Source organism: Geotrypetes seraphini, chromosome 4 (genome assembly GCF_902459505.1).
Source record: "Geotrypetes seraphini chromosome 4, aGeoSer1.1, whole genome shotgun sequence".
Classification (NCBI taxonomy): Eukaryota; Metazoa; Chordata; class Amphibia; order Gymnophiona; family Dermophiidae; genus Geotrypetes; species Geotrypetes seraphini.
In genome coordinates, this window is record NC_047087.1 from 131,651,295 (window position 1) to 131,672,458 (window position 21,164).

The 21,164-nt window shown below is 43.3% G+C and overlaps 1 protein-coding gene across 2 annotated transcripts in view; it reads right to left on the bottom strand.

The window, feature by feature from the left end:
• PRDM15 (PR/SET domain 15) overlaps positions 1-21,164 on the bottom strand; it is a 354,917-nt gene that overhangs the window by 31,255 nt on the left and 302,498 nt on the right. For both annotated transcript variants that reach the window (XM_033942187.1, XM_033942188.1), the window contains 2 exons: positions 20,089-20,264; positions 9,239-9,319 (listed from right to left, as the gene is read on the bottom strand). In XM_033942187.1, coding sequence (XP_033798078.1) covers positions 9,239-9,319; positions 20,089-20,264 — 257 coding nt within the window. The remainder of the gene's footprint in view (positions 1-9,238; positions 9,320-20,088; positions 20,265-21,164) is intronic.

The following is a 21,164-nucleotide window of genomic DNA, read 5'->3' on the forward strand; positions in this document are numbered from 1 at the left end:
CCTTTTCTCAAGGGAGAACAATCCTAGTGTTATAAGTCTATCCTCGTATTCCAGTTTCTCCATACCCTTTACCAGTTTTGTTGCTCGTCTCTGCACCCTCTCCAGCAGTTTTATATCCTTCTTTAGGTAGGGAGACCAATGTTGGACGCAGTATTCCAAGTGTGGTCTGACCATTGCCCTATAAAGCGGCATTATAACTTTCTCCAATCTACTCGAGATTCCTTTCTTTATCATGCCCAACATTCTATTTGCCTTCTTTGCCGCTGCCGCACATTGTGCTGACGGCTTCAGGGTCCTATCTATCAGTACACCCAGGTCCTTTTCTTGTTCACTCTTCCCCAGAGTTGCACCTGACATTGTATACTCGTATTCCTTATTTTTATTGCCTAAATGCATTACCTTGCATTTCTCCACATTGAACTTCATCTGCCATTTCTCCGCCCATGTTTCTAACCGACACAAGTCGCTCTGGAGTTCCTCTCTATCCTCCTGCGATCTGATTGCCCGGCATAGTTTTGTATCGTCTGCAAACTTGATGATCTCACTGGATGTTCCTTCCTCCAGGTCATTGATATAAATATTAAAAAGGATCGGCCCAAGTACCGAGCCCTGGGGTACACCACTAGTCACTTTCTCCCAGTCGGAGAACTTCCCATTTATGCCCACTCTCTGCTTTCGGTTTTCCAGCCATTTGCCTATCCATCTTTGTATATCTCCCTCTATGCCATGGCTTTGTAGTTTCCTGAGAAGTCTTTCGTGTGGGACTTTGTCGAACGCTTTCTGGAAGTCCAAGTATATTATGTCCACCGGCTTCCCACTATCAATTTGCTCGTTCACGGTCTCAAAAAATTGGAGTAAATTCGTCAAACATGATTTCCCTTTCCTGAATCCATGTTGACTGGGTTTCATCAAGTCGTGTGCATCCAAGTGCCGGACTATGCTATCCTTGATCAGTGCTTCAACCATCTTGCCGGGGACAGATGTAAGACTCACAGGCCTATAGTTGCCCGGTTCCCCTCTCGATCCTTTTTTGAAAATTGGCGTGACGTTCGCTATCCTCCAGTCATCCGGTATCTGTCCAGTTCTGATTGTCAGGTTTGCAAGTTTTTGCAATAACTCTCCGATTTCAACCTTCAATTCCTTTAAGACTCTTGGGTGAATTCCATCCGGTCCAGGGGATTTGTCACTTTTAAGTTTGTCGATCTGATAGTATATCTGGTCTACGTCCACTTCAACTGTGGTGAGGCTGTCTTCTATTTCTCCTGCAAACACTTTCTCCGCTTCAGGTATTGTTGAGGTGTCCTCCTTCGTAAAGACGGACGCAAAGAAGGAATTTAGTTTGTCTGCGATTTGTTTATCTTCCTTGATGTACCCTTTTCTTCCCTGGTCGTCCAGGGGTCCCACTGCCTCTTTTGCAGGTTTTTTCCCTTTCACGTATCTAAAGAAGGGCTTGAAGTTTTTGGCCTCCTGGGCTATTTTTTCCTCATATTCCTGTTTGGCATCCCTCACCGCCTTGTGACATTTCTTCTGATCATCTTTATGTTTGTTCCAGGCTTCGGTTGTCTTTATGCATTTCCATTTTTTGAAAGAGTCCTTCTTTTCTTTTATGGCTTCCTTCACCTGTATGGTAAGCCATGCCGGTTCTCTTTTGCTCTTTGTTCTCCGATCTTTGGAAATCCTCGGAATGTAGAGATCTTGTGCTTCTGTGATAGTATTTTTCAGTAGGGACCATGCCTGATCTACCGGGGGAGGGGGGAAGCTGGTCAGCCCGGAGCTTCCATTTACTGTGTCGGGAAGCAGGTAAAATGAGAAGGTAACGCAAGTCTATCACGGAGCCCGGGATGGGCTCCACAATTGACTCGCGTTGCCTTCACAATTTAATGGTCGATCGACCTTTTGGGCACCCCTGCCCTTGAATATACCCACAAAGTATGTGTGCAACATGTGCATTAATTCATTGGTTGTGTGTCCCTGACATCAGAGGTAGGCGGTAGTCGGAATAATGTGACTCGATCGTGTATGAGCTATATCTAGCCATTCCAAGGTGTGGCGTTTGAGAGAAGCAGGGGTAGAGTTGCCATATATCCAAGCATTTTGTAAAATACCCAAATATATGTGGGGCTGGATTTGTGTGTCTTTATAAAATAGGCTTCAATTAGGCATCTTTTTCAACTTGTCATCTAAAAACATAAGAGTTGCCATACTGGGACAGACTGAAGGTCCATCAAGCCCAGAATCCTGTTTCCAACAGTGGCCAATCCAGGTCACAAGTATCTGGCAAGATCCCAAAAGAGAAAAGCAGATTTGATGTTGCCTATCCTAGAAATAAGCAGTGGATTTTCCTAAGTCCATCTTAATAATTGTCTATGGACTTTTCTTTTAAGAAATTATCCAAATCTTTTTTAAATCCTGCAAGCTAACTGCTTTCACCACATTCTCTGGCAATAAATTCCAGATCTTAATTACATGTTGAGTGAAGAAATATTTTCTCCTGTTATAAAATCAGGCCCCAAAAAACCATTGCACTAGCCCAAATGATTAAGTTTGCATAGCGTCAATAGAGTATCTGTGTCATGCACCACCAATCAGGGTCTACTTTGGCCTGATTTTGCATTCTCCTTTCCAAATTCCTCTATTGATTTCCTTTTGTAGTGATTTACATGCAATGCAACTACAAACAGGAACTACATGAGACAGAGCTCTTTGTTGCCAGTGGGATCAAAATCAGGACAGGAGCCAGTGCTGTGCTTTACATTTGCATCTGTTCACTCACTGTTGCCACAACTATTTCCAGGTTCAGGAAAACATTGCCGCTGAGGGCTTCTTTGCTGCAGCTGCCACCACCACAAGGTTTATGAATATGCAACCACTATCGAGGCTCTTGCTGCCATCACTGTCAACCAAAAATGCGGTTGTCATTGGTCAGGACTCTAAAACCCTCTGCTGAGCCCCACATAGTGTGCGTGACTTCTTGTAGACATGCAGCTTCCTCCACATACTATTACTATTGCTCCCAGCTGCTGCCTAGTAGGATGGAATTTGAAGATGGAAAATTAAATTAAGGGGAGAAGGGGAATGTGAAGTTAATGGAGGGAATAGTGATGGGGAGGAGGATGTAAACTTTGGCCTAGAAGGGTAAGAGGGGAATAAGGGTGCTGGTCTTGAAGGTGAATGGAAATCAAGGGAGAAGGGTTGAATTTCCTGCTCCATCCCCCAAGGCCATTTCCCTGTCCCTAAAAGGCCAGTACCCATTAGTGCTGCCCGATTCAGGAAAAAAAAATTTCAATTTGATTCAGCCTATTGAATTGGTTTTTCGATTCGATTTTCCTGCCCAACTGAGTGTTTTTTCAAACATCTTGGTGGGTTTATTTTATAGCCTCTTCACCCCCTTTACCGTCTCCTAACCACGCTGGTGCTGTGGTGTAAACAAAATAAACAAACAAAAAAGACTTTTCCATTCTCTGTTAAATCCTAGCTCACGTTTGCAGTCTAACACCAGCTCTGGCATGTTTCAAATCTAACATATTGTAATCACAAAACAGAAAATGAAATTAGTTTTTCTACCTTTTGTTGTCTAATCATTATTCAAATCTTGTTGGTCTCAGGCTGTGGTTGTCTTCTGATAACTTGCTTGCCAGGGTCTCCTTCTTTCTCTGTGCTAACCATCCATCTGCCATCCCTGTCCTCCCCTTCCTAATCTAATCTAATCTAAATCTTGGGTTTATATACCGCATCATCTCCACTGGTGGAGCTCGACACGGTTTACATGGATAGGAAGCAACGGAACTCCAGTGGGTTTATAAAAGTAAGTAAGAGAGAGGTTAGGTGTGATAATAATAGGGAGGGGACGGGTTACGTTTTGGAGAAGAGCCAAGTCTTCAGAAGCTTACGGAATGGTAGAAGGGGGCTCAAGTTGCAGAGAGGGGAAGGGAGACTATTCCAGAGCTGAGCGATTCTGAAGTGGAGGGAGGACCCGAGTTTACCGACGAGGGAGATACCCTTTGAGGAGGGGAAGGATAGTTTTAATTTTTGCGTGGATCTGGTGGAGAATGGATTTGAGGAATTCCAGGATAGAGGAATAAGAGGTGGAAGGATGCCGTGGAGCATCTTGAAGGTTAAGCAGGCACATTTAAAATGTACCCTGGAGATGACAGGAAGCCAGTGCAGCTTGGACAGGAGTGGAGAGGCATGGTCAAATTTGCTTTTTGAGAAGATGAGTTTGGCCGCGGTGTTCTGGATTAATTGGAGTCTGTGGAGGCTTTTCTTTGTTAAGCTAAGGTAGATGGAATTGCAATAGTCCAATCTGGAGAGGATGATGGACTGTACGAGTACTGCAAAGTGTTTTTGGTGGAAGCAGGACCTCACTTTCCTCAGCATGTGAAGGCTGTGAAAGCATGTTTTTATCAGGGAGTTGAGGTGGTCGTTGAAGGATAGCGAGGAATCTATGGTGATGCCCAGAACTTTGCTAGAGAACTCTAGTTGTAGGGAGGTGCCTGTGGGCAGTGGGATGGAGGTGGGTAAATGATCAAGTTTGGGGCCAAGCCAAAGTAGTTTGGTTTTGGATTCATTTAGTTTCATTTGTACTGCAAGAGCCCAGGATTGAAGTTTGGTTATGCATGAAGAGATGTTTGCTGCGAGATTGGAGAGGTTTGCGTCGGTCTCGAGGAGGATCAGGATATCGTCAGCGTAAGTGTAGAGTATTTCTAGGGGGGATAGGTGGAGGAGGTTCAGGGAGGACATATAAATGTTGAAGAGGATAGGGGATAGGGGGGAGCCTTGTGGAACTCCACATGTCGGTTTCCACGGGGAGGATGAGGTACCATTCTTGGTGACGGTGTAAGAGCGAGAACGTAAGAAATTCGAGAACCAGTCAAGGACCGTGGAGCTGATGCCTATCTCGGAGAGTAGGAGGATTAGAATGTCATGATGGACAACGTCGAAGGCTGCAGAGAGGTCGAATTGGAGTAGAACGGCAAATTTTTTGTGAGAGTGGAGTTGTTGGATCTTCGAGGTTAGGGAGGCCAGGAGGGTTTCAGTACTGAAGTTGGGTCTGAAGCCGTATTGAAACGGTAGGAGGATAGAGAATCTTTCCAAGTAGGCTGAGAGTTGGGAGGAGACAATGGACTCAAGCAATTTGGTTAGGAGTGGGATGTTTGCTATAGGGCGATAGTTGGATGGGATGGAGGGGTCTAGGTCAGTCTTCTTCAGTAGGGGGGTTAATGCAATGTGTCCCATTTCAGGTGAGAAGAGGCCTGAGATTAGGGCGGAATTTATGAGTTTGGTGAGAGATGAGATGGCCTGTGCGGGTATTTTCTCGAATAGATAGGATGGAAATGGATCTAATGTGCATTTACAGGATTTCAATTTCAGGCAGAGCTTGAGGACCTGCGATTCGGATACTTGCTCAAAGGCAGTCCAGGATCTATTGACTGGGACAGGGGTGATGAGATTTGGAGTGGGATTAGGGGTGGCGAGTACTAGGGAATTGTAGGAAACTGCGGGAGGGAAGGAGCTTCTTAAGGTGGTGACCTTTCCATTGAAGAAGTTTGCTAGTAGATCGGCTGATGGGGAGGAGGGGAGTATGGAAGGGTTGGTGTTGGGGATTAGGGAGCGCCAGATATTGAACAGCATGCTGTTCTGGTTGTTTGATCTCGAGATCTTGTCACCATAAAAGTTTTTCCTGGCGCTTTTGAGTGCGTTGTTGTAAAATTTAATGTTGACTCTCCAGATTTGTTTGTCTGTGGGTGATTTAGATTTTTTCCAGATGCGTTCCAGGGATCGACATTTTTGTTTTAATACCCTGTGGTGTGGGAGGTACCAGGGGGCCTTACGGGGGTAGGTGACGATTTTGGTGGAAAGCGGGGCAAGAGAGTGGTAGGTGGATTCTGAGAGAGTAATCCAGTTGTGCCAGTTGGCTACAGAATCTGAAGGCTTAGGCTTGGATGAGAGATTGTCGAGAAATTTGGGCCAGAACTGATCACTTGAAATTTTCTTGCGGAAAGTAATGGACTTAGAGGTATGGGGTGAGGTTCCAAGGTGTGACATGAAGATGGGGAGGGAGAAGGTTCCTAGGAAGTGGTCGGACCAGGGGACGTGGTCCCAACGGATGTCATCGATCGAAGTTTTGTAGTCCGTGAGATCGAGGAAGCTGATGATGTCTAATGTGTGGCCTCTATCGTGGGTTGGAGAGGGGGCGGGGGGAGAGAGGCCAAGGGAAGAGAGGAAGTTATTGAAATCAGATGCATCCTTGCTGGTGGTGTCATCGAGGTGGAGGTTGATGTCACCGATGATCAGAAGTCTTTGGAACTTAAGGAAGGCGTTAGATATGGTCTCGTAAACAAGCTCGGAGGAATTGCTCCAGGGGATGGGCGGGCGGTATAATGATAAGATACCCAGTGGGTGAGGATGGAGCTCATCGTTGACTGAGGCTAACATGTATTCGAGTGAGCGATGGCTGCCTTTTTCGAGGAGCTGAACATCAAAGAAGGATTTGTAGAGGAGTGCCAGACCACTTCCGTTTCCCTTCCCTCCCCAGGAGGTCTGGCATCTTTCCTTTTTTTCGTCTTCCTCCACAGATTCACCTTTTCTTAACTACCCTTTCATTCAGCATCTATCCCCCCTTCCCCACCACCCCAGGGTCCATCATCTCTCCCTTTCTGTAACTTTCATCCCTAAATCCCATGGTCCATCATCTCTCTCTCCCTCTCCTCTACTTTCAGACCCTTTATTTCTTCCCCCCCAAAGTCTGGCATATGCACATCTCTTTGAACCCCCCATTCCCTCCCTCCCTCCGTGTACTGAAGGCCTGTCCCCCCTTAAAGGTCTGCATCCCACCCCTGAAGGCCTAAACCCCCCTTGAAGGCCTGCCTGCCTGTCCCCTCCCTTGAAGGTCTGCCCCCCCTGAAGGCCTGCACCTCCCCCTAAAGACCTGTCCCCCCCTTGAAGACCTATCCCCCCCTTGAAGACCTGCCTCCCACCCCTGAAGGCCTGCCTGCATCCTACCCCTGAAGGCCTGCCTGTCCCCCTTAAAGGCCTGTCTCCCCCTTGAAGACTTGCATCCTACCCCTAAAGACCTGCCTGTCCCCCTTAAAGGCTTGTCCCCCCCTTTGAAGGCCTGCATCCCCCCCGAAGGCCTGTCCCCCCCTTGAAGACTTGCATCCTACCCCTAAAGACCTGCCTGTCCCCCTTAAAGGCTTGTCCCCCCCTTTGAAGGCCTGCATCCCCCCTCCCTTGAAAGCCTGCATCCCCCCCTCCCTTGAAGGCCTGCATCCCACCCCTGAAGGCCTGCCTGCATCCCACTCCCAGAGGCCTGCCTGTCCTCCCCTGGAAGGCCTGTCCCTCCCCTTGAAGGCCTGCATCCCCCCGAAGGCCTGTCTCCCCCTCTTGAAGGCCTGCCCGCCCACCCCGAGGGACTGCTCGCCCCACCCCGAAGGACTGCTCACCCCCCCAGCCTCCCCGCACCGGCATTTACCTTAACGAAGCAGCCTGCAGCAAGATCTCAATGCCAGTGATCTTAAGTTTGCACTGCTTCGAAGCTGTTTCCTCCGCCACTGTCCCGCCCCTCCTCTGACATCAGAGGAGGGGCGGGACCGTGGCGGAGGAAACAGCTCCGAAGCAGTGCAAAGATCGCTGGCATCGCGATCTTGCTGCAGGCTGTTTCGTTAAGGTAAACGCCGGTGCGGGGAGGCTGGGGGGGGGGTGAGCAGTCCTTCGGGGTGGGAGGTGGGGTGAGCAGTCCCTCGGGGTGGGGTGGGCAGGCCCCAGTGCGGGGAGGCCAAGGGGGGGAAGCGAGATGCGGGGGGGGGGGGAGCTGGACACCACAGGGGGGAACTGGACAGCAGCACTAACCGGCTGAGGCTCCCCCCTCGCCTTCTAAAGCATGTGCGGTAGCGGCCGGCCAGCAAGAGCAGTGCGCTGCTGTTACTGCTTTAGGGGGCGAGGGGGAAGGGTCAGCCGAATCGGGAAACCGATTTTTTTTTGTTTTGAATCGATTCGAATCGATTCACCCGAAGTGAATTGGTGAACCGATTCGAATCTTGAATCGGGGAGCACTAGTACCCATACCAGTTACAGGTGCTGCCTAACCTTGGAAGAGGGGATGGGAGAGTGGACTAATGATGATGCTGGGCTGAGGATGAAAGGATGGAATTATCACAGGGGGGTCATTTCTGTTGGTGCTTGAGCATCCCCAATATTGAGCAAAATCTTTGATTGTGTCCAGGGAGGGGTAATTTCCATTGGATTTAGCATCCCCAATCATTTTGAAAAGTTGGCACCTATGACATTGAAGATGCCCACCCTGTGTGTTTGTGTATGGGAAGGTGGAGGATTGACAATGGGAGAAGGGGATATTGATGATTCTGGCCTGCAGGAGGTAGAACAGGAGAAATAGACACTAATGATACTGGCCTGGGAGAGGGAAGACAGGAGAAAGGAACCCAGATGATGCTAGTCTGGGGAAGGGAGAAAAGCATACCAATGATATTGGCTTGAGGGAGGAGAAAGGGATTCTGAGTGAACAACAGAGCAAGATTAATTCAGTTTCTTATGCATACTTTTGTGCCTCCTTTTTGGTCAATTATTCTGTAGGTAAGGGTCTATTCTGCATGTATGACAGAGGTGAGATATTTTACTAGCGTTTAGTTTCTGTGTAAAGATCCCTAGCATTCTGATTTGTTCCATTTCCTCAACAGGCGCTGTATGGGTGTTCAGGGTATACATAATATTGCCAATATGCTGTGCTTCCTTTTCATAGAAAGAGTTTGCTGTTTGAGTTCTGGAAATTGGTGCTGTCATGTTAGGTAGTTAATGTTTACTATATGCCTTTTGAATGTCTTTATCGAAGGGATTTTTCACAAAGTGCTTGCTAAAGGAGTTTTAGTGTCATTGTTTAAAAGGTCACAACAGAATTAAAATATTTCAGTAATAAGGTGAAACATTCTTATCAGCCTAGCCAGACAATAGAGATTACCTTAATTCAATATCATAAGGATCACTTGTAATTTATACTTGTACATTTGTGAACTGAGATTTTTAAGCCAAAGAGAAGTCAGATATAAATCTATAGAGCATCTCAAAATTCTCTGGTGCAGTCACACTTCACCCCGGCTTGAATAGCTGACCTCATTTGGCATGCCACACCAGCTATCAGGCTCTAGCTGCACTCATCCTATTGGCATGTTATAGCCACTGTCCAGGCCCTAGTTGCACTTAGCCCTTCTAGATTCCCACTGGTTACCTGTACAATACTGATGGAGGTACCATCGATGGTGGTGGGCTCAGACAGTTCATCTAAGTCCTCAATCCTAACCGAGAGTACCTAAAGAGAAAATAGGGTTACCAAGTGCTTCCTAGGCACACTGTCCAGATAGGAGCAGGATTGAAAAAGAAGTAAAAAAGGCAAACCCTCCCCAAAACAAACCCTCCAGGAAACAAAATAGGAGGTAAAATGAATTAATCTAACATCATCTCTGTTTAGGAATACTGCTGTTTGCACTAACACATCTCCTGCTGCAGGCTGATCTCAAGATATAGCCAACTGCTTCTCTACCTTAGCTGACCATTTTCAGAGATTTGCTTGTGATTCCAAACTGCGGCGATGAGTTCACCCATGATAGCAAAGTTGTTTACTTATAACAGGTGTTCTCAAGGACAGCAAGGTACAAATCCTCATGGATGGATGACATTATCTGATAGAGCCCAGTGAGATGGAAGAGTAAGTGGTTCTTGAAGTGTACAGAACTTTCCAGCTTAGTCATTCATACATGTACAGGACTTCCTGTGCCAGCATTGTCATCATCCAGGACCATCTCATTTTTATACCAAACTAAAGGCTATTGGAATGTAGGAAAAGTCAACTCCTGTTGTCCTCAGCAAACATCTGTCCAGGTAAAAATTTTCCTTTCTCCAATAACAAGCAGAATATAAAGTCTTCACTGATAGGACTCCCTTGATATATGTTACATTTAACAAGAGAAGAGATATGGAAAAAATGTGCCAACAAGCAACAACTTGTTCATTGCTGGCAACTGACCTTTTTATATATTTTTTTGCTTTTATTATTGTGGTAAAGGCAACCTCAAATGAAAAGTAATGGATCCTGGGGGAGGGAGAGATGGAATTTATTGTAGTTCCACCAAGTCCATTTTGTGTATCATTGAGTACATCATTGTCCTTGTCTCATGTTTTTAAATATTTTTTAAAGATTATAATTAGATTCCCTTTTTTTTTTTTTAATCCATTGCATGCAAAGCACATTCGCCATTTTCGATCTATGGCTTGAGGAAAAAGCGTTGGAAAGAAAAGTGATGAGTTAAGATAGAACTTAGGATTGATGCAGAGAACCAACCTATTTCTGGGAAAAAAAATGTGTACAGCAGATCGGTGTCAAGTCAAAAGCGCGCTGGGACAAAGGCGCGCGCAGACAATTGAGCTCAGCGCGGAGGTGCGCGCCAAAGAAAATTACTGTTTTTAGGGGCTCCCCCCACATTTTACTGAAAACTTAACTTTTTCCCTGTTTTTAGGGAAAAAGTTAAGTTTCCAGTAAAATGTGGGGGGTTACAACCCCCAAACCCCCCACAACGCCGCCGCGATCTGTATTAAGTAAAGTGTGGGTGGGGCTCCCCAACAAAACCCCCCATCGGAGCCCCTAAAAACAGTAATTTTCTTCGGCGCGTGCCTCCATCTTACTCTCAGTTGTCGGCGCGCACCTTTGTCTTCCGCGATTATGTCTATGAACCCAGCAGATCAGACATTAAGGCCTGAAGTTTACCAATTCTGCAAGCCAAAATAACTACAATCAAAATAAGACCTTACAGGTCAGGTACTCCAATTCATATGAGATCAGAGGCTCAAAGGAAGTTTTTTATTAGCTGAATGAGTACTATGTTGTAGTCCCAAGACATAGTGGGAGTCTTAAAGGGAGGCTTCGATTGAATCAAGTCCCAAATGAATCAAACAACTAAAAGGCTCTAGAGTCAAGGTCTTCAGAAATGAGAGAAAATGAAGATAGCAAGCATGCAAATCTCTCTCCTAGATATATTCATTAGAGATATCCTGGAAACCTGACCCATTAGTGACCCCTGAGGACTGGGAGTGAAGATAAAGGTTGTGAAGAGAGAGGTTAACCTTCTATATGGTAATGATATCTTCCAATTACAGTAAGGTGAACTCTGACAGTTGATTTTAAAACTTGACTTTGAGAGGAATTCAAGCAGTTTGTGTGTGGGACTAGAGAAGGAGGTTTAGGGCTTGCCATACAAACCTTTTCCACTTAAAAGTATAAGACCTCCTACTGGATTCTGTTCTAGAAGCCAAAATAATTTCAGGAACATTTTCAGGCATCCTCTTAAAACCCAGGCTATGAGGGCTAGGGAGCCAATATTAGGGCACAATAGAGTTCTCTGATTCTGCATGATTAGATTAGAAAAGTTCCTGATTGGATTATTTCCTTGATGGATATCTGCCAGTGAAATATGAAACAGAATGTTTCTTGTAGATCCTTAGTGGTCAAAACTATAGTCCCTTAGTCCCTTCTGAGGTTTAGAAGAGTTCCCACTAGCAAAGGTATTGTAGGATATGCCTTCCGAAGTTCCTCCCACAATCTATAAGGAAGGCATCTAAGGCTAATCTGTCATGAGACTCGATCTTGGAACAGAAGTGACAGACCTTCCTGTTTAGAGGAGACAAACAGATATGTCATGGGTGTATTTCATTTGCAGAATATCTGGTTTGCTAAACCCCCCCATCAAGGGACCACTCATTGGACTGTGAGACTTGGCTCAAGTTTGACTGCCAGAATATTGTCTCTCTCTGCCAGGTATGAAGCTCCAAGTGTCATCCCATGAGAGATGGCCCTTCTCCACATTTTGACAGATTTCTGCTTCAAGAGTTAAGATCCTGTTTCCCTCTTCTTGTTCAAGCAGAACATTTATACTTGATTGTCTATTTTATCTCCTAAAAAAATAAAAGCCTTTAAAGCATTCTAGGATATCTGGAAATACTTCTAGTAAAATTCCTGCCCTTTTAGTTCCAGTAGAATGGATTCAATCACTTTCAAATTTTCTTAATTTGTAGTCTTTTTATACTATGCTAAGAATCCTATAATTGGGGTTGGACTGTGTCAATGTTTATGTAAAATCTTAGCATCTCTCAGACTCATTCTGTTGTACTTATACTGGGATTCTGGCTATATCTTGGATCCAATCAAAATCCTGTCCCAGTTTTGACTGGATAGCTGTCTACAGTTTCTGGTCTTTCAGCTCTCTGGGACAAGAGTGAAGCCCTTGTTGTTGAAAGGAAGGAGGAAGGGGAGTCTCATTAAATTCTGCTTAGACTACTGCAACCTACTCCTCACTGATCTACTATTAAACCATCTCCCTCCACTTCAATCTATTCAAAATTCAGTTATATAACTTACATGACTCATATATTCTGTCACTGTCACTACATTCAGGTCATTTCATTGGCTCCATATTCATTTTTTGATAAAAATTCAAACGTCTCTTACCTACAAATTTTATTTATTTGGATTTAGCTCAGCAGTAGCTCAAGGTATGTTCAGGTACTCTAGGTATTTTTCTGTCCCCACAATTTAAATTTGCACCTGAGACAATGGAGGGTTAAGTGACTTGCTCAAGATCACAAGGAGCAGTAACAGGATTTGAACCAGGCTTCCCTGGTTGTCAGCCTGGTGCTCTAACTACTAGCCTACTCCTCATCTCCACAAATGCATTTATTCTGCAGTGTCTTATACTTCTACTCTCAAAATATTTATTTTTTCTTCCTCTTATCCTTTTTAACTATGTTCCTCTCTGTCTCTTTTGTTCCATTTGGGATGTTTTTCTGCAAACACTGTTTGATCTACTTTCTCCTCTTCTTTTGGAATATCAAACCTGGCTATTCTCTTACAAGCGACTCTGCTCCCCTCTCTGTGCTCTGCTAGTCCAGTTATTTGGGAAAATCATCCTTCCCACCTCTGTGTCAGGCCACATTCTTCTCTTCGTTTTCCCACTTGTTTCTACCACCTGCTTTCTTCCCCTCTCTGACATTTCTATAGGTCTCCTAAATAGTAGATCAATTAGATCTAAATCTATCCTGGTCCATGATCTTATAGAACAGTACAGTTTTTCCATTCTCTGTCTCACTAAGACCTGGACTAAACTAGGCAATGAACCTCATCTCTACAAATATCTTCCCCCAGATTATTATATCTTGTTCATCTCCAGAGCCTTTAGACAAGGTGAAGGTCTTGCCTTAATCTTTCCTGAAGTGCTATTAGCCAAACTTGGCTCTACTTCTCCATTCTATATCCTTCTGTTTTACTATCCTCCTTCCCTCTTAGCAGATAGTTGGGAGAAATGTCTCCAATTGATTTCTGAAGCGACTATACGCTTTCCCAATCTTCTCAGAGATTTCAATGTTCATGTTGATGAACCCCAGCCAAGCTGGACACACTCAATCTTGTTCTTACTCTTGAGCACTCAAAGATAACTCCCATCTCCTTTTCATTTTATCCCTTCCCTGCTATGAACATTTTGCTATCCTTTTTAAGATTTTCATTCCACTCATTTCTCCTTGGCTAGACCTATCACAAGAATTGATCCTTCTTCCCTCTCATCCTCTCTTTTTGTTCCTTCACCAGACATGGTTTCAATTTCTCTAAATGAATTAGTTACTTCTTGGCCATGTTACTTTAACCAATACCCTAGACTCCATAGCCCTTCTACAATTCTTTAAACTCCTCACAGCGTAATAAACCCTGGTACCACCCCAAATTATTCCTCCTCAAGAGGTATTACAGACAGGCCGAGAAGCACTGGAAGAGGTCCCAATCTCAGGAAGACTTCCATACCTGCAAATCTCTTCATCATAATAATAATAACCACCACCTGAAAAAAGTAAAAAGGGACTTTTTAAAATAAGAAAATTCAGTCCTCTACAAACCATTCAAAATATCTCTACTCCATCCTGCATCTTGTCATCTCTCCTCCTGAACCCAGTCTTTTTTCAAGGCCTTCAGCTGATGCCTTTTCAAAGACATTCAGCAGTCTTTCTCCATTTCTGTGCTTCTCTGATCCCCCTTGCCAACTCTCTCACCTTATCCTGCCCCCTCAACCATCAATTTTGTTTTTTACTTCGATCTGGTCATCATTTCAGACTATATTACTCCCAACTCTCTCCAAAACTATTATAACAATGAAGCCCACCTTCTTTCCCCTAGATCCCTTCCCTCCATCCTGGTTCAGGCTCACCAATCTCCACCTCCTTCCTGCTTTTCTTCAGTTTTGAACCTGAGCTTTGCCACCGGTCAATTCCCTGCCTCCTGGAAACATGCCCTAGTCTGGCCTATTTTGCAGAAAGCTACTCTTGATTCTAGTATACTAAGCAACTACCAAACTGTTTCAGATCTTTCCTTTATGTCTAAGGTGCTAGAAAAGCTTGTTTTTACTGAATTATACTTTCTCGGAGAAAACCTTAGCACTCTTCCAAGGCAATTAGGTTTTCATCTGCACTACAGCACTGAAACCATCCTCACTGCCCTCAGCGAAATTCAATCCTACTTGGATAAACACCTTATACAGTAGTTCTAGCTGTCTCAATGGATCTTTTTTCCACTTTTGACCTCATTGATCATCAGCTTCTATTCTCTCATTTGTCTTCTCTTGGGTTCACTGGTACCATCCTTGAATGGTTTAATTCATTGCTACATCAACATTCTTTCCAGATCCTCTCTGCAAATTCTTTGGCAATTCGTGCTATCTCCTGTGGGGTTCCTCAAGGCTCTATCCTTTCCCCTCTCTTCTTCAATCTCTTCCTTACTCCTTTGACAAGCCTTATCCAAGTTTCTGGTATTTCTGAATATTTCTATGTAGATGATATCCTTATACTATTCCTTACCAGTACCATTCACCCCCTCCCTCACTCCATTCCACAATTGCCTAGAATCTGTAGCCTGTTGGTTCTTCGATCATAAACTAACCTTGAATAAAGACAAAACTGTTGCCTGATGGTTCACAGGTTCATTACCACAACTAACTATTCCGCTGAAGCTCTTTGGCGTCCCTATAACCCTTGTAGAACATTTCCTTTATCTGGGTGTTTTCCTAGACTCTTCACTGTCATTCCAGCCACAAATCTACCTGACCAAAACAAGTTTTCAAGTTTATTAAGGGCTCCTTTTACGAAGGCGCGTTAGGGCCTTAACGCGCAGAATAGCGTGTGCTAGCCACTACCGCCTCCTCTTGAGCAGGCGGTAATTTTTCAGCTAGCGCGTGCTATAGCGCGCGCTAATCCAGTGCACGCACTAAAAACGCTAGTGCACCTTTGTATAAGGAGCCCTAAGTCTTGATATACCACTTTTACAAACCAAGACAGTTTACATCTTTACAATGTTTAAAAAAATAGTTAAAAAATCAGGGGAATGACAGACAAAACTAAAAGAAACTTTTGAGACAAAAATAAAACGAGGGGAGAAAATGGTAAGGATACAATATTAAAAATAAAAGGAAGAGGTACAGGGAAAAACATCAGGAAAGGGGTTGACTGGAGCAAGCACCTTTATTGATTTAATAGTGATTTTTTTTCCCCCGCTATCAATCATAGATCTTATAAGCGTCTTTAAAGAGAAAAGTTTTAAGATTAATTTTAAAGTTATTTAAATTAGTTTCTTGCTGTAGGGCAGGGGTGTCAAAGTCCCTCCTCGAAGGCCGCAATCCAGTCGGGTTTTCAGGATTTCCCAATGATATGCATGAGATCTATTAGCATACAATGAAAGCAGTGCATGCAAATAAATCTCATGCATATTCATTGGGGAAATCCTGAAAACCCGACTGGATTGCAGCCCTCGAGGAGGGAGTTTGACACCCCTGCTATAGGGTAAGGGGAAGAGCGTTCCAAAGTGTTGGCGCAACTACTGGGTAGATGGTTTTACATGTTGTGTCATAAAAAAGCTGCCAGATTGAAGGAATGGTTAGTAGATGGTGCTGAGATGATCTCGGTGGCCTAGAGGATTTGTAAGGGTATTTCAGGTCTTGATTACTGTAATATTATCTATTCTATTAAGAAACTTAAATCTCTTCAAAATACAGCTATTCGGTTACTCTGTCACACTCGTCATTCTGATCATGCCACTCCTTTCCTTAAATCTCACTACTAGTTGCCAATCAAACCAAGAATTACTTATAAAATTGCCAAATTTAATTTCAAAGCTCTTCACATAAGTGTCCCAGATTCCTTACTTTCCTGCACAACTTCTCTGGTCATTAAATGACCACTGACTAGTCCTTCCCCATCCTAGGGTAGCCTAACTTGAATCTTCTAGAAATAGTGCATTTTACAACTTACCTTTCACTCTTTGCAGTGAGCTTTTAAAAATCAAGGCAGAGTTCAAAACCTGGCTTTTTAATCAGGCTTACACCTAATACAACTTCTGTTACCATCCACCAGCCCCAGCAGTAGCAATCCACCCTAAACTCTTTCCCCCCTACTTTATCCCTCTTCCTGCTTTTAATTCCCCTCTCTCTGAGCAGCAACTGCAATTCGCCTCCCACCCCCCTCCTTTTCCTTTACCCCCATAATTTATTTATACTTTTCTTTCTCCAACCTTCTTAGCATGATTGATGTCTGTCCTGTCTTTATTGGCATTCTTTTCCTCCTTTGGTTTTAAACATTGTACACTGCTTTGTTCTGCATGCTAGTGGCAGTATAGAAATCTTAATTAAACTGTAGACTGTCTCTCTCTTTAAACACTCCTCAGAACTTTGCTGAGTAAGTCACTCTTATCTGTGCCCTTCTACTCCATTGTCAAAACCAGACTCTATTCTTTCCATCTTGCTGCACTGTATGCCTAGAATAGACTGCTGGAATTGCTATATCATGTTCCTTCTCTGGCTCTATTCAACTCCAGCTTAAAAGCCCACCATTCTAAGGCTGCTAAATATTAATCATTTATTTTTCTATTCATATCCATGTTGTTTATATCTATAATAAATGAAACTTCCAAATTCTCTTATTTGTCTTGTTCATTTGTCTTAAGTAGATTACAAGTTCCATGGATGAGGGAGTCAGGCTAGAGATGAGTGCAGGAAGGACATGAAGCATAGAATAGTGGTTCTTTATCTGAGCTATTGCTTTTTTGAATTTATCACCAAAGTGACTCCCTTGCAGGGCACATCAAATCTCATATCCAAGGCCTACAGCCATGGGAGGCAGCAAATGACAACATCTATTGCAGAGGCTCTTAATGATGCCTCAAAAACAGCAAAGGTCTGAAGGCCTTGCATTTCTCATATTCCTTCCTTTTTGTCAGTAATGATCCAAGCTCATCACAGCTATCTTGAGATAGAAACTGCCACGCACCAAAGATTCTTTATATATTGGCTCATGAAGGCTGATAGAAGCTATGCAAGAAGTGAACATTTTGAAAAAAATTTTCCAAGAAATTTGAGGGTACAGGTAACCCTTCCAGTGAAACTCCAAGCAGAAGGTACCCCATTCACCTGGTCTTCCTGAGGGCAGTATCAAATACCACAGATTTGTGTAGTAATTATTGCTTTTCAAATTCAGAAGTCTTCTGGATTCTACACACAGAATCTATCTTCTTGATAACAGGATGTACAGAGAGGAGTGTCTTCTACATCTGATCTATACATCCTTTAAAGTTCTTACGCAAAGGCTCTGTCATGTTTTGTTTTGTTTTTTGACGGGCTTGAGAAACTCAAGGTATTGCACAAGAAGGCAAAGACATACTTGGGATAGCAATTGGATTAGGCTTTCTAGTTGCTGAGCTGATTAGATCTGTATTAGTCTACTCATTTTTGTTAGTGTTTTATTGTAATTTGAGAATACTTTTATTGGCAAATGCTTTGTTGTGCAGTGATGTAGTATGTATCTCCAGAAGGAAGTCTTAAATATTGAAAAAGACTCTGTTGTTTTTAGGGAACATTTCCTTGATGGCAAAACATGCATGTCAGACATCCCCAGCTGACATAAGCTAAAGCTAAGTTAGGTAAAAAACAAAAAACTTTTTGTTTATAAATCTATTTAAAGTTCTATTTTTAAAAAATAATTATAGTGTATAAAATCTTTGAAGAATTCTAAGTGACATGACAATTTGGGTGTATAAATTCCCAGTGAATACAAAATGCGTGTAATCCTGGGTAATACTGCTGAGGTTGGTGGTTATAGTACATTTATTGGCTAGCTGTTTTTAAGTTTGTGTGATGTAGCATGTAAACATGTTATAAATTAATAATATAAATAAATAAAAATGCCCTGGACTCATCCTCTTTCTCTACAGAAAATGGAATGATCTTAGTCATTTCTTATACAAAATTTGTGAAGGAGAAATCAGTTGACTCCTTATGTTCAGATATATTTGCTGATCTACAGGTTGATCCATAGGAGTGCTAAGATTCTACGTCAGTAAAATATTCTGTGTAAGAAGCCTAAGTTTGTGCCTGGCTAGCAAACAAGGTCTGTTGGGTATAGACCCTGATTTGGATCTGTGCCTTGGAACAGCTTTCTGCTCCACTTGAGAATGGATTATACTGTAGCTTACCTCAATGCTGGTGGCAATGCAAAGAATCAAGGCAAGCATTGACATAGCACAATCACAATCCTTTTCTCAAACTCTTCCTCAAAGAGTGCTGGGACCAAGATTCTTTGGACTACATACTTTAGGGATGATTTTATCTTCTTTGGTCACATGAACTACGATTCTTGGAGGCCATCGCACTTCCTGTGGTGTTAAGAAAATGAGCTGTCCTTCACACAGGGATGTTTCAATGAAATGATAGCAGTTGCCAATATCTCCCTTCTCCTGGCTTCAAAGAGGACTTACGTCAACCCTTCTTAGCCTCCTCTCTATGCATCAAAATAGAATTTTTTAATATGGACGTAAAGAGTTAGAATCCCTGGATGTCTTTGGGCAGAACTTCATCAAAAGATGGTCTCAATGGCCTTTATCAATGATTGACCTGTAGAATGATCGATGTCCTCGCAATGTATCTTCTGGTTCCATGTGGGTTGATGTATCTGGGGCCAATGTGCCTCAATCAAATTTATTCAAACAAAAGAGTTCCTTCTGCTCTTCACAAAGTCTACTAGATGATATAGCCTACCAATTATGATACTTTTAAGAATCATAATCAGGCCCAAGACATTCCAGGCACCCTCTGGGACAGATGAAAAAATAATGGCCAAAACAAAATCAAATGACTCAATTTTCAAAACTCAACTGGTGCAACTAAATGAACCAGAATCAATGAAAGCCATGACCATGCAAAAAAAACAAAAAAAAAAAAACCCCAACCAACCAAACACCTATCTAGGGAAACTGGACACAAGAAGCAACCTAATGATGAAAATCATGAACATGAGGGAAAAAAATGAATAGTGGTGTTAGATGGGCTGAATAAAAAAAGAACTGAGGTGTCCCTGGATGATACCAGTGCAAAAATCCAACACATGTGGCTGACAAGCTGGAAAACTTTGCTAACTTCAAGAGCTAGTTATCCTTTTCATCATACTGGGCTCTATCAAATGATTTCATCCATCAGTGAGTAATTCAGGTCCTGCTTATCCTTGGAGAAAATATATTTCTAACATGAAGAGCAGCTCAGATAACTGAGCACTCTTATTATTCTATACACATTACCCTAAATAACTACAGCAGGTCCCTATTTTCCTTTTTCCTTATCAATATTCTGTGGCCCTTCTGTGGGCCACTTTAATAGCTGATCTTCCAGAGTAAAAGGAGAAATGGACTCTAGAACTGAAGCCCAAACATTCACCCTGATAGCTAGAGAACAATTTTTCTTATACCATTTTTTACAATTTTATGCCCCTTAGCTTCCAGGACACTTTCATCGTTTTTTATGTCCAACAAATAATTATTTTACAACTTTTCACAGTTGTATTGGCCCTATAGAAAACAGGAATCTTTGCAAATTGTGAGGACTTATTGGACTAACATAAGAATTATCTGGACGTGATGACATGCCTGAGTTAAGACTACAGAAGTCTCATGGGACAACAAGGATGAATGAAGGATGTATACCTACACCAGCTCCTGGAGAGTTCCCTCACCTCAGGGTGCTTGCGCCTCATGTGCCTGCTCATGGAGGCCCTTGTGGATACCTTGGTTCCGCACAGCTGACAGCTCTGAGCTTCCACTTTGTCATGTGTCAACTGAACGTGCTTCTGCAGCATGTATTCTGTCACGTACTTTCTATCGCACACACCACACGAGAACTGCTTCCCCACTGCAGAGGGGAGAGGGGAGGAAAGGAGCAACTGTCAGCACTGCAATGTCTGCCTCTCCTTCACCCACACTATGACACGAGAGATTGGAAGATTAGAATCACAAAAAAGCATACAAATGGAATCAGAGAGGCCTGGGACACATATCACAGGCCAATAACATAACAGGAGTTGCCATGAGTCATCTAGGGCATATGCCACAGACCAGTAATACTGCTGTGAGCCATTGAGAAAGATACTACAGGCTGGCAGGACTGTAATGCGAGATGCTCAAGACTGACGGCACAGGCCTGCATCTACAAGATCATAGTCAGACCAGTTCAGGGATTATGCTATAAAGCTGGCAAAACTACCCAGGATGTTGTAATCCTGGATAAAGGGCACTGCATCTCCCTTGTGTCTAGCTCAACTGTGGGTATTTCTCTGGGTCACTGCAAAGTTCTTAAAGGTGTTTCTATTGTCTATGTATTTCTTGGTTTCCACCAAAAACCTTAGCCTTGTTAATTCTTAAATATTTTATACAGGTGAGAGGTTTGGATATTTTAATATATTGTTTCCTTATTTTTCCCAAGATGATTCGTGTCCCTCTTGCTGGCTCAGATATAGAAAAGCTTTAAAGGCTAAGTCCTTGGAGGCTTGTCTGTTATGTGCAAATATGTAGTTGCTGCCCAAACAGTGGGTAAGTACACTTCCCTACACACTGGGGCCCTGATGTATTGCTTTCCATACCATGGGACTACAGCATATCTCCTCAAGTCTCTCTTAATTTGACCCAAGGAGCTCAAGCACATGACTTCCTGTGCCTCCCCCCTCCTTGAACTGCAGAACCCCAATGAATCATCTCCCATCTCTGCAAACCCATCAACCCATAGAGCCTGAGTGCATAATATCAAATCCCCAGT